Genomic DNA, 14032 nt, shown 5'->3' with positions numbered 1-14032 from the left:
ATCTCTAACATTTTGGACAATAAAATTTGCATTTTCCGTGGTATATTTCCCTTTCCATATTTTATGTAAACCCTTAGAAAACTTGAATTCCTTACACAGTTCCTTTGGTGGCCACAGTGGTCTTTAAAGACGTTTTATTCCTTTCTGTGCTAAAGATTTGTGTTTGTATACTCAAGTTGTATCTTTAAGTGCTTTCTAACTTTGATGAGGCATCTTCTATTTTAAAATCAAACACTGGAAGCATCTGGGTGGCTCAGAAGGTTAAGTATCTGCCTTCAGCTCAGGTCATGATTCCAGAGTCCCTGGAAGGGAATCAAGCCCCAGAGTGGTGGGGAGTCTGCTTCTCCCTCTCCCTCTGTTCCTCCCTGCTTCTTGTGCTCACTCACATGTGTGCTCTCTCTCTCTCAAACAAATAAAGTTTTTTTTTTTAAAGTTTAAAATCAAACATTGTATAATCAAGGCATTCTGAAATCTATCATTCTCTCACGTAGGCTACTTATACAATGATGGTGAGGAATGAACTTTATTCATCCCTTTAAACCAAAAAGAATTAAATAATCAGTAAGTTAAGTTAAACCAAAGATTGCTCAAATATACTTCTTTTATCTGAACAAAGCTTCCAAACATTGCCTTGTTAGTTGGTGTCTCCCATTATTGAATTATATTAACTGTTAACAAAACATAACATCACTTTCTTCTTTCAGTTGCCTGTATGACAGCCTGAGAGTTTCTCATAACCTATAGTGGAAAGCACTCACTGTGGGCTTATAGTGTTGAATGTTATTCTTATCACAGTTGTGCAGGAGACAAAACTTAGTCTCAGAGAGATTAAGAAACTTAGCTGAAATGGCACAGCTAGGCTGTAATAGGACAAGATTTGAACCTGGGTCTCTTTGATTGCAAGTACCTGCTCTTAAGCACTAGGTTAAATTGCTTTGTGTAGCTATGTGATTTTGGAAAGTTAGCCTCTGTATTATCTATAAAACATAAAAAAAAAATTACTTCTCTCTTCCTCCCTAGTAGCTATTCCATTATAACAATGAAAATGAAAACACTTGGTTAACTGTATTATTATTCTGTTTTTAGAAGTCTTACATGTTCGTGGGCCTAGTGTTACAATTTTCCATATTGGATACCTTTTCTGAAACTGTAGAGCATGAGTTGATGCAGTCTTGAGCTCAAGCCTGGGTAATCTTTCCATCCCAGCATTTCCTTTCTAACAAGTAGTGCACGTGGGCTTGAGTGAAGAAAGTATTATTCTCGGCCATTCTCAACATAGAGGTTCCACGACAGAGCAGTACTTCATATTCTAGGGAGCCATTAATATCTCAGTGCAGATATAGGATATTTTTGAGCTTTTTTTAAAAAAAAATTAGTTAACACATAAAGCTAACTTGTAGTGGAAGAGAATTGCTGTTTTTTCATTAATCACTGATTTCATCCCACCAGATTTCCAATCTTGCAGAGTTTTAAGCCTCGAAAGCAATATCCAGTGTAAGCCTCAAAAAATTACATAAAGCACTTCTAAGGCTTTAGCAAGGGGTCCTGGCTGGAATAACTACACCTCCTCAGAGCAGCAGCTGTTTTGTGAATTTCTATGCAAGTCTCACTGCCAGCAGATGCTCTTATTCTCTGCATGATCATACAGACACATGTCATTTGTGAGATAGTGTTCATTAGTAATAGATAAACATATTAATTCTTTTTCCCCTCTTGACTCTCCATTTTCTGGAATGTTCATAAAAAATAAAAAAGAGTTTCACATACATTTCATGGATTCTAAGATTTAGAAATTTCCTTGACTGCCTCGTGGACTTATCAGTATCTCAGCTTGATAATAGCTAGGTATGGGGAACGGTTTAAAATAAAAATTTGACTCTTCCGTTTTGATCTTTCAATGGTCAGCCGATGATGGTTTTAATAAGTAGAAAGAGAAAGAAAAAAAAATGCTTTAAGTTTGCAAAACAATGTGAAATAGTGTTTTTACGGGCTTTGCTTGATTTGCTGTCTAAAATTTAATTTTAATCAACAGATTCATTAACTATTTTTAGAGGCTGATAAACCAGTTAAGCAGTATCGTATAGCAGAGGGATTATAGTGCGGTGGTTAAGGAGAGGAACATAGGCAATAGGAAGCAGTAAGTCAAGCAAAATTGCATTCTCCTGGAGTTAGATGCCCCTTACACTGGTCCTTCGGTGCTCTAAAGCAGGGCCGTAAGAACACTTTTTTGTTTTGTTTTGTTTTGTTTTCCCATTATCTCCAGGTTCAGAATAATTTTCCTTTGTAAGAATAAACTATAGAAGTATTTCAGCAATTATTTTTCTGTAACTCCATAAGACCATCTGCAGAAACTTCCAGACCACTCTTGCTAAAGGCTTTGTGAAGAATCACCTCTCTCTTTAGAAAAGGGTAAAAGTCAATATTGATTGAATGGGAACATAGAATTTATGCGGCCCTGTTCATATTTACAGAAGGTCACTTGTTATTTGAAGTAATGTATGTATTTTACACTGATGCTGATATCCATGTGCTTTTTTAAAAAGCCACTGAATTATGAAGAAAGCCACCAAGTGATCCTGGAAATTGGAGTAAACAATGAAGCTCCGTTTACTAGAGATGTTGCACTCAGAATGGCAACCATGAACCGAGCCCTTGTCACAGTTCACGTGAGGGATCAGGATGAGGGGCCTGAATGCAGCCCTGCAGCCCAATATGTACGGATTAAAGAGAACTCAGCAGTGGGGTCAAAGGTCAATGGCTATAAGGCGTATGACCCTGAAACTAACAGTGGTAGCCGCTTAAGGTACAAAGAATTCTATAACTATGTAGGAATAATGTATTTGTAATAATTAAGATAGTAACTTACTTTAATATGTTTTATATTCCTGAAGACTTTTTATTTTATATTAATAGGTACAAAAAATTGCATGATCCTAAAGGATGGATCACCGTTGATGAGATTTCAGGGTCAATCATGACCTCCAAAATCCTGGACCGGGAGGCCATGACTCCCGGAAATGACGTGTATAACATTACAGTTCTGGCAATAGACCAAGGTAAGGAAAAAAAAAAGTTTTCTTTTCTTTCTTTCTTTTTTTTTTTTTAAAGTTTTAATATGATATTTTAGAAAGGAATTGGAGAATATATTGCAGTTCTTCTTTTGCAGACTTTTTTTGATAAATATTTGGAGTTGTTAGAAATTACTTTGAAGGCTATTCTTATTTCTCTTAATTATCTAACAAGGGTGAACCTTGTAATGTAAATCAGGTCTTACTTATCTTTGTATCCTCAGCATGGTGGGATCTCAATTGTTTATAGATCCATGTTGAAGCGCAAAGATGACACTCAAGTCTAGGCTTAGGTGAAATGGCCTCACTAGACTCTTCTGTATCTCTTTAAATAGAATCTTTGAGAAACTCAACTGATTATTAGGTCAAAGTGATCCTTTCCTTGAATGCTGTTCCTTAAAACAACCCAGAGGTTCTTAACCCCAGCTTCATATTAGAATATTATAATAACTCATAATTAGAATGATACTCTAATTCAGTTAGAATAATAATAATAATAATAATAATAATAATTAACTTTGGGTCCTTAAAAAAATCATTTTGCAGACATGACTTAGACACACTGAATCAGATTCCTGAGTTAGGGAACCCAAACATCAGATATTTTTAAAAAAATCTTTCTAAGTGGCTTAAATATGTATCAGGATTAGAATAACTTTCTGTAACCTTTTAATGTTCATTTACATCCGTACCAGAAGGAAGCCGTCCCAAAACACAGAGTTTGCAATTCACACACTGATTTTTAGTGTTTGGTAATAATCCTGGCATAAGGGTTATTGGCAGTTGTGGCTGATATTATCAATGGCGGTTCTCATTTTAGATGATCTGTAGGTTTCATTTATCCTTCTACATTCTTATTTCCCATTTTCTGTAATCATCACTTATTTAAGAAAACATATATATAGAGTGTCGTTAATTCATTTTATTGGGAAACTGTAGAAGAAGGCAAAAAGCGACACTGAACCTTTTCTCTTTCTTCCCAGATGGTAGATCATGTACCGGAACACTCGCGGTTAACATTGAAGATATGAATGATAACCCACCAGAAATACTTCAGAGTTACGTAACAGTTTGCAAACCAAAGATGAAGTACACCGACATTTCGGCTGTCGATCCCGATGAACCTATCCACGGTGCTCCATTTTATTTCAGCTTGGCGAACACTTCTCCAGAAACGAACAGAATGTGGACCCTCACCAGAGTTAATGGTATTTATTTACTTGTTTACCTTTAATTATTTATTTGAGAGGGGGGGGGAGGGGAGTGTGTGGAGGCATGTGAGCAAGCGGGTGGAGAGCAGAGGGGCAGAATCTTCAAGCAGACCCATGAGATCATGACCTGAGCGAAAACCAAGTGTCCGACACTTAACTGGCTGAGCCACTCTGGCGCCCCAAAAATATTTAATAAAAAGTAATGATTTATATGCTATAAAATAAGTGGATTTCCTTGTTTACTGTAATATTCTCATCAATATATTTGAGGAGACTAAATCTTTTACAAATATTATAGGGGGTCTGTGTTATATATTGCATATAAAGTGAAAGAAATAATAATTTTTATGAAGGCAAAATTTATGTTTATAACAGACAAAAAACTTTATTAAAATATTGCAGCTTATCATTAAGAAAGTTTTTTTTCATGTTTTTTTTTTTGTTTGTCTTTTGGTTTTTGGTTTTTTTTTTTTTTTTGAGAGAGGGTGGGTGGGGGAAGGATAGAGGGAGAGAGAGAATCAGGCAGACCTCAATCTCATGAACCTGAGATCACGACCCAAGCCAAAGTCAAGTGAGATGCTTAGCCAACTGAGTCACCCAGATGCCCCTGGCGTATTTTTAAAGTGACAGCAGTGAGCAGTGAGGTGAGGTGGAATAGAGACGGGCAGTTTAAATTTTGGGGGGCGCCTGGATGGCTCAGTGGGTTAAAGCTTCTGCCTTCAGCTCAGATCATGGTCTCAGGGTTCTGGGACTGAACCCTGCATTGGACTCTCTGCTCAGCGGGGAGCCTACTTCCTCCTCTCTCTCTCTCTCTGCCTGCCTCTCTGCCCACTTGTGATCTCTGTCTGTCAAATAAATAAATAAAATCTTAAAAAAAAATAAATTTTAGTGTAAGTGAACTCTAGAAAGGAGGATACTGGGTGTAGGAGGCAAGCACTCTCTAGTATTCTAGAAGGAAACATGTTGGGATATGGACAGAGGCATGACGTCATGACGTTGGAGCCCCAGAACAGCCACCATCCTGTGATGGTGGTTTCTGGGGGCGGGGGGGCCAGTATTCTATATTTCAGCCACCCTTCACTGCTGTTTTGTTACTGAGTCATGCTCTTTCATGCAGGTGGACTTTTGGTGTAGGCTATCCCTTCTGCCTAGACTACCCCTTCGCATGTCATAGTTCAGTAGTAACTCATGATACCTGGGGAGCATCTCCCATCCACCATGCCCTGTTCCGACCCTGCAGATATGTGCAGAGATTAACAAGACAGACATGGCCCCGGCTCAGATGCTCAGAGCTATGAAGTCTTTCTTAAAGCAGAAGTAGCATCATGACCTTTTCTACCTTTATGATAGCTCCTTTCATGCTGTATTATCATCTGTTTACCTTTCTCCTCCAATACATGAGTCTCTCAGGATGTTTATGATTCATCTGAGTCTCTCAGGATGTTTATGATTCATCTGTGCATTTCCAGCATGTAACCCAGTGCTTAGTAGATACCAACAGCTTAAGGACTGTTTGTCTAATCGATAACAGGTTAATACATATGCACAAAAGAAGGAAAATGCTGGGGGATTCAGTAAATCAGTGTTGTTAAGTGTTTCGGTTTTAGCAAAAATGCCAAAAGACCGAGTGGGAGGATGGATGGAATCTGGTCGTGAGGGGCCTGAGTTTTGTACACACAGCAGATGTGCACTGGGAAGTTTGCCAGGAAGGAGTGCTGTGCCCAGATTTATGTCTTAACAAGTTGGCGTTGGTGGCGCGACGGTATGAAGAGGGCAGAGCGGAGTGGCAAGGACGTCACAGGCTGCTGCATTAGTACGAATAAACGAGACGTGACTCCAGCGGAGCTTGCGGTCTTGAGGGAGGAGAGGAATTTGAAGGATTTTACTCTAGCCGCACCAGGATCTGGGAGGGTTCCACCTAAACCTTAGTAGTAATTCACATGCCTTTGGGGAGCTTTACATCTGAGGTGCAGCCAGAAATTTTTGCAGTTTTTATCAGCTGTAACAGTGCATTTAAGAAAGGTTTAGAAGTTACAGGGCGCCTGAGTGGCTCAGTGGGTTAAGCCTCTGCCTTCCTCTCTCTGCCTGCCTCTCTGCCTACTTGTGATCTCTCTCTGTCAAATAAATAAATAAAAATCTTTAAAAAAAATAAAAATTGAAAAAAAAGAAAGGTTTAGAAGTTACAGATGGCTTCCAGAATGGGCATTGTGCACCTGTGTCATTTCACTTACTGCAAAACTTGGAAGGTTGTAATTGGCAATTGAAAGTGCACAGAGCTCTTGGTCAGTTGATAATGAAGTCATTAAAATAGGTATCAAGGCTATTGGGGATATAGCATAGTTGATAAAAATGTATTGTTATGAATCAGATACATCCGTTTTTATGTAAAGCTTATTTCTGGCCTGGGTGACATTAATTAGCTTTCTGGTATTGAGACCACTTCTAGAGGGAAGGCTTTTTTTTTTTTTTTTTTTTAAGATTTTATTTATTTATTTGACAGAGAGAGAGACCACAAGTAGGCTGAGAGGCAGGCAGAGAAACAGGGGGAACCAATGCAGGGCTTGATCCCAGGACCCTGAGATCATGATCTGAGCTGAAGGCAGAGACCCAACTCACTGAGCCACCCCTAGAGCAAAGGCATTTTAACAGTGTTTATTGTACTTTGAAAAGTTACCTTATGTGCAAAGATAATGGACAGTTACCAGAAAGTAAATGAATAAGAGAATGTCAACTTAAGACAGACTTTTTGCATTAATTCTTTATGAGTACCATAAACTGGTACCATAGAAAAATGCTTGAGGTGTCTGTCAAGGGTCCATATACCATCACTGGTTTGTAAATAAGAGAAAGACAAGGGAATATTAAATATTGCTGAAATGCTACTGGATCACTCCAAGGTCAAATTATATCTCTCAGCCTCTCTTGTAAAAAGTTACAGTGAGCATACATGGTAATATTAGTGCTGAGAAAGGTTGAAGGTAGTTCTCCATTTTAATTCATTTTCGTGTGGCAGGCGGTCCCTTAAGAATACTATGTGTAGAAACAAGTGTGGCAAAACAAATGCTAAGGGAGAAATAAATGTCTATTAAAGAACTAATTCTTTCATTTTCTTTCAGATACAGCTGCCCGTCTTTCGTATCAGAAAAATGCTGAATTTCAGGAATATAGTGTTCCTATTACTGTAAAAGACAGAGAAGGTCAATCTACAACAAAAACTGTGAGAGTTAATCTGTGTGATTGTACTCATCCAAGCCAATGCCTGGCCGCTCGCAGGAGTGCAGAAGTCATACTCGGAAAATGGGCGATCCTGGCGATCCTGCTGGGTATAGCATTATTATTTTGTAAGTCCTTTTACTGACTTAAAGTTAAAATGTATCATAAATACCTGAGTGCAAGAAAAGGCCTCTAAAAAGTAATCTTGTCCAACTATCCATCAGGGGTGGGCAATTTACCAATTGCTTTTGTGTTATTATATGAGTTCTGATGGAATATTTCCAGGGAGAAGGAGCAAGATCCTTTTTGAGATACGATTTCATGCTTGCACAGAGCTGTTTAGAATTCCTTAGACTGCACCAAATCTGTCAACACATAGTTTTCATTTTTGGTCCTGATACTACCCCTTTAGGGCTAAATAAAACAATCTAAAACTTCTGCCATATAAAAGTCCATGACAAGCCACTGGGAACTCTTCTCATCCTTTAGCCACGGCCTTATGGGAATGACTCGGATCATGGCAGTATCTCTTTTTGGGGGTGTATCTTGCTAGTTTTATTTTTTTTTAACCTCCTCCTTGCTGGTTGTTTAGCTCCCAATGACATCGTATTTTCCCTCCTTTCTTCCATCCACTCCTCCAGCCTGAGTTAATGGTTGTTCCTTTGTTCCGTGATAGGACTAGAGGTTAAGAGCAAGACTCTGGAGCCAAATTATCTGGGTCTGTAACCAGCTGTATCATTTGCAAGCCATGTGACCTGGGGCGAGTTACGTACCGTGCTTCAGTTTGCTCATCTGCAAAAGGGGGATATTTGGAGTAGCCTGCTTTATGGGGCAGGGCTGAGCCGTAATTGAGTTAATGCATGTAAAGAGCTTAGAATAGTACAGTGTTCAGTATTTTCAGCAGCTCCACAAAATACATATCTACTGAAGACCTACAATATGCCAGACACCTGTCTAGGTGCTTGGGGGTCATCCGTGAACAAAACAGACAAAACCAAAAACAAACACTGTGCTTTGTGACAGCAAGCTAATAAAGAAACAAAATGCCGTAGAGGAAAAATTGAGCAAAATAATTAGGAACTGTAGTCCCGCGGAGTGTATGTGGTGATTGTGGGAGATAATGGTGAGTGACGGCAGCTTTCGATGGGTGATTTGGTTGAGGCTGACGAGATTATCTTTTCTTCTTTCTTTCTTTTTTTTTTTTTTAATATTTTAAAAAATATTTTGTTTATTTATTTGACAGACAGCGATCACAAGTAGGCAGAGAGGCAGGCAGAGAGAGAGAAGAGAAAGCAGGCTCCCCACTGAGCAGAGATTCCTGATGCGGGGCTCTATCCCAGGACCCCGGGATCATGACCTGAGCTGAAAGCAGAGGCTTTAACCCCCTGAGCCACCCAGGCGCTCCCCGCCCTTTTTTTTTTTTGTCTGAAAATGTTCCTTTTCTAGTTAAAAATATATATATATATTTGTTTATTTATTTTTAATTATGCTCAGTTAGCCAACATACAAGGTTATCTTTGATGATTTTTGGAAAGGTGAGAGTCAGCCAAGTACAGTACCTGGGGGAAAAGTTTTCAGTCAAGGGGAAAGTCAGCTTAAAGGACCTTAGGTAAGAGGGTGCCTGGAGAAGTCAAGGCATGGCAGGGACACCCGTGTGGCTGGAGTGGAGTGCATTGAGAGAGTGGGATTGGACATGGAACCAGAAAGGTAACAAGGGGCCACATAGAGTGGGTGGGCGTTGGCACTCTTTTTCTATAAAGGGCGAGAGTTAGTATGTATTTTACATTTTGCAGGCCATGTGGTTTCACTTAGAACCAATGAAATCTGCCCTTCTAGTAGGAAAGCCACCATAGAACATTTTTCAGTGATGGGCATGACTGGGTTCCAATAGAACTTTATTTATGGACGCTAACATTTGAATTTCATATAATTTTCACATGCAATAAACTTCTTTTAATTTTTAAAAATTATTTAGAAACCATAGCTCATGGGCCATACAAAAACAATGCAGTGGACTGGATTTGGGGCTGCAGTTTGGTCACCCTTGATTAGAGGGGCTTGTAGAACATAGTAAGAATTGTCATTATTACAGCTAATTTTATTATCACATATTTCAACCTCCCGCAGGTATGATGTAGAATGAAAATTCTGAATACAGAATTTTCAAATACAGAATAGTTTTATTTAACACAAAATACAGAATAGTTTTATTTAAGGTACTTGGAGATAAATCTGTTCTGTTGAGAAAAGTCTGTCGTGTTTTCATATAGGTAAACCTTTCTTTTGGGAATCAGTAAATCTCCTTAAAGTCTCTGTCTTAAATAAACATCATTGAATTTTTTGAAAATGTATTACTTAACTCAAAATTGTATATACTTTAACATCATAGAGACAATTCAAACTCTTTAAAGGAGCTATAATCAAAATATGCATATAATTAATTCCAATTTTAAAGTCTAAGCTAAATCATGGCCTATTAATTTAGGAAAGCCAAGGTAACTCAAGGTACCATGCTTGGTGGCCTTGTGTTCCTCCCATGTACCTGAGGTAATAAAAAACAAAGGATGAGTATTTTATTCTATATATGTTAAACTTTTTTTTTTTTTTTTTTTTTTTAATGCAGCTGTATTGCTAACTTTGGTATGTGGAGTTGTTGGTGCAAAAAAAAAAAAAGGTTTTCCTGAAGATTTAGCACAGCAAAACTTGATTATATCAAACACAGAAGCACCTGGAGATGATAAGGTGGTAAGTAATTTTTTAAAATGACTGTTTATTTATCTGAGTATCTCCCATGATTTCTTTTACTGATTCTCATGAAGTCATTTTGGAGTTAAAATTTGTATTTTTAGTTTGGTCAGCTTTCATAGGCAGAAGTATTTTATCTGTCAATATTCAAATATTTATGTAGGTGGCATTTATTGAACTTTTTAAATCAGATGTGTTGTTTTAATTATCATTCTTCCACTCTCTAGTGTTATGATATCAAACTTTCTCTTTGATGTTGTGAAATTATTATAATAACAGTGTGTCAGCCGCTCTCTTCAGTGTACATTTCCAGATACTACTTGTTTATCTGACTCTTTGACCACTTACCATAGGGAAAAAAAAAACCTTATTAAAAGTTTTCAAGATAAACTATGACCATATCAAAGAGATACATATATTTTTAGAAAGTGTGGGGGAGGACAGATGAGTCAGAAGAGTATTTCCACTCTCTTTCCTTATGTGTTTCTTGAGACCGCTGAGGTGTGCTTAGTCCTGGGCTTCTTGTTTTGGGGGATGTGTATTTAAAAAGTTCTTACAGGTCATGTTCTTCCCTCAAAATGATTTCAAAGTATTTATGAGAAATTGGATCTACTTTTATGGGAAAAATAAGTAGGAACATGCCAGTATGCCATTAGCACCAATGTGATAGTCACTGTTGTTCAAAGATACTTACGGTACGTAAGTGCGTTCCTGATGTCTGGATGAACTGGAAAGGCTTAGTGAAAGAGGTACACATTCCCTGCTACTTTAAAGAATAAGAAGGGTGAGAGAGTGGAGAGATGGTAGGACTAGCTAAGGAGGTGGAAAACAGCCTTAAGGACAAAAAAAGGAGATGGCAACATTTGGAGATTATTCCACAAATAGTAAAAAAATTGATTTGAAATGGAAGAAATGATGTTTCACAATAGAAGCTTGACATTAAGTCAGGCTTTTGTGGGGAGAGGGTGTAAGAGAGGAGTAGGACATGGGACCCTCATATGCCATATTAAGGATTTGGGATTTATTCTCTTGGTCAGGAAGAGCCAATGAAGGCTTTTCTGCATAGAAGGGCATAAAGGGAGCAGCGTGATGCTGAGTGAGTAGGGTGGTCGGTGAAAGAGGAAGATGTAGGGGACAGGGAAGATAAAGGATTAGAATCTCAGTGGTTGAAGCAGTGGGTAACTCGGATAATAGTCATTGGAAATAGGGATAATAAATATTTCAAATGCATAAATGATAAGCTTGTTAGCTTTTGAGTAACAAAATAAAAATGAAGTCAAAGTGACAGAGGCCATAACTAAGGACAATTACTTTATATCAAGTCTTTTCTGTATCTTGGTGTGAAGGGATCTAGAAAGAATTCTTTTTTTTTTAATTTAATTTTATTTCTTCAGTGTTCCAAGATTCATTGTTTATGCACCTCACGCAATGCTCCATGCAAGACATGCCCTCCTTAATACTCACCACCAGGCTCACCTAGCCCCCCACCCCCATCCCCTCCAAAACCCTCAGTTTGTTTCTCAGAGTCCACAGTCTCTCAGTTCATCTCCCCCTCCGATTTAGCCCAATTCACTTTTCCTTTCCTTCTGCTAATGTCCTCCATGTTATTCCTTATGTTCCACAAGTAACTAAAACCATATGATAATTAACTTTCTCTGCTTGACTTCTTTCACTCAGCATAATCTCCTCCAGTCCCGTTCATGTTGATACAAAAGTTGGGTATTCATCCTTTCTGGTGGCTGCGTAATATTCCATTGTATATATGTACCACATCTTCTTTATCCGTTCATCTGTTGAAGAGCATCTTGGTTCTTTCCACAGTTTGGTTATTGAAGGCATCTTTTGTATTGACTTTATCTCTTTAACCACCTCCCACCATCAGGGAGAATCATTGCCCACCTCTGCCTCATAGGCCTACATATGGAACCCTGTAATTATTTCTCCATTCAGAAAACACATTTAGTCCCTTAACAGTCCTTGACTCATAGTAAGTTCTTATTTTATATCGAAGGAAATTACTGAGATGTTCATAATATTTGTTCTTGGCTATTTGATGCCAGAGCTGTAGCATTAATGGGCCTCTCCACCATAATGTACTCATCTGTATTGTTACCTGTTCTCTGTTAGGAACACTTATCAAAAGGACTCAGAATTATCAGTTTAATTTTAGGTATATTTTTATAAAAGGTAACAACATTTCTTAGTGGATGTGTAAGCTCATTTTAGTACAATGAGTACAGGTGATGATGACTTTGATTCTGGAGCTAAATTTAAGTCAGAGACATTTAGGTGGGGTTCAGAGCTGGTTGAAAAGTCAGGACCAGAGAAGTTAAATCTGCAAATCATTGACATGGAAAAGGAGTCATTGATACCTTGTGAGAATGAGCTTTGGGCAAACACGTGGAGATGGTCAGGAAGGAACAGAGAATAGAAGAATGTGAAACAGGGCACTGTGGGCTGAGTCTTGGTTTTGGTTAAGCTTCAATTTTCTTCGTATTAGCTTGCATGACCTCTGAAAACGTGTTTATAATGATAAAAATTATACCATCAACGATATTTGATAATGAGAGTTTTTTATTTTGTTTTTTAATGAAATTTCACTGTAGCAGCAACCTAAGCAAAAAATATAGGGTAGCAGTGCCACCAAATGGCTGCTTCTCAGTTCTCTTTTCTGGTATAATTTTCCCAGGCAGTGAGATACCATGTATGACATTTATAGATACGTTTCAGATTCTGAAATATCCAAAACTCCAAATCATCTGAACTTGAAAATCTTCCGGTTTAGTTAGAGACTCTGCATATTAAATAGTAGAAAAACAAGTTGGTAACAAGATCACAATGGAGCCTGATTCTAATGGAGGTCTCGCCTGACAGTCGCAGTTCATAATTAGAACTGACACGCTTGAGTTTACTGCTCTAACTTAACGTCTCGCCGGCAGCCCAGAGTTCCATATGAGGTTCCCGCATTAAGTCGATGCTTAGTCAAGTCTTTTTTTATCTTCAAACACTCCCTCGACGGTCCTCCTCTAGTTCCTTGCTTATCTCTTTTTCTTTGAAACTGGGCTTGAGAGATTTATACTTGATTTCTCTATGATATTACTTTCTGTTTATTCAGCACTTCTTGGAAATTCTTTTGACAAAGATCACCAAGGGCCACTTTTTTAGCATGAACCTCATCGGTGGATTATTGTTCTTAAACCACTTTGATGTTTTCTCCTTCCCATAATCCTCTCTGTGTGGCTTCAGAGTTGTGCCTCTTGGATTCCTCTATGCTCCAGAAGCTATTTCGTATCATTTCTGTCCTCTGATTCCCTTAACCACCCTGTAAAACGTGTTTTGTTTTGTTTGTTTGTTTTTCCTTGTGGTTCTATTCTTAGCCTTCTTTTTGTTTAGTCTACCATTTTCTCTGGGTGTTAGAGTTGATTCCCGTGGCTTCAACTACCTCCTGTGTGGTGGTGACGTCTGAAATTATGGATCCAGCTCGACTCCCCAACCTGAACTCCAGCCCCACGTATGCATATACTCATTTTGGGCATCCATGGGTTTCTCAAATATACCATGTCCAAAATGGAACTGTTCACCCTCCTCTCACCCACGAGTGTGTCCTTCATCCCTTGTGCAAGTAGACAAATTATACCATTTGTCTACTTGCACAAGCAGAGCACGGAGGAATAATTCCTGACTCTTCCCTTTGCTGTTTCATCCATCTGACCATCAGTAAACTTTGTATGGAGTCCAACCACTTTGAATCATCATTGCTTCTCCTATGGCCAGCGTTTTTTTTTTTTTTTTTTT

General features: G+C 38.3%; 1 protein-coding gene across 1 annotated transcript in view; it reads left to right on the top strand.

The window, feature by feature from the left end:
* DSC3 (desmocollin 3) overlaps window positions 1-14032 on the top strand; it is a 46016-nt gene that overhangs the window by 28068 nt on the left and 3916 nt on the right. Inside the window, exons 10-14 of the mRNA XM_059410042.1 lie at window positions 2544-2803; window positions 2914-3056; window positions 4052-4276; window positions 7396-7620; window positions 10116-10237. Coding sequence (XP_059266025.1) covers window positions 2544-2803; window positions 2914-3056; window positions 4052-4276; window positions 7396-7620; window positions 10116-10237 — 975 coding nt within the window. The remainder of the gene's footprint in view (window positions 1-2543; window positions 2804-2913; window positions 3057-4051; window positions 4277-7395; window positions 7621-10115; window positions 10238-14032) is intronic.

This window comes from Mustela nigripes, chromosome 8 (assembly GCF_022355385.1).
Source record: "Mustela nigripes isolate SB6536 chromosome 8, MUSNIG.SB6536, whole genome shotgun sequence".
Classification (NCBI taxonomy): domain Eukaryota; kingdom Metazoa; phylum Chordata; class Mammalia; order Carnivora; family Mustelidae; genus Mustela; species Mustela nigripes.
Note: the sequence above shows the minus strand (reverse complement) of the source record. Positions and strands in the feature narration are given on the sequence as shown.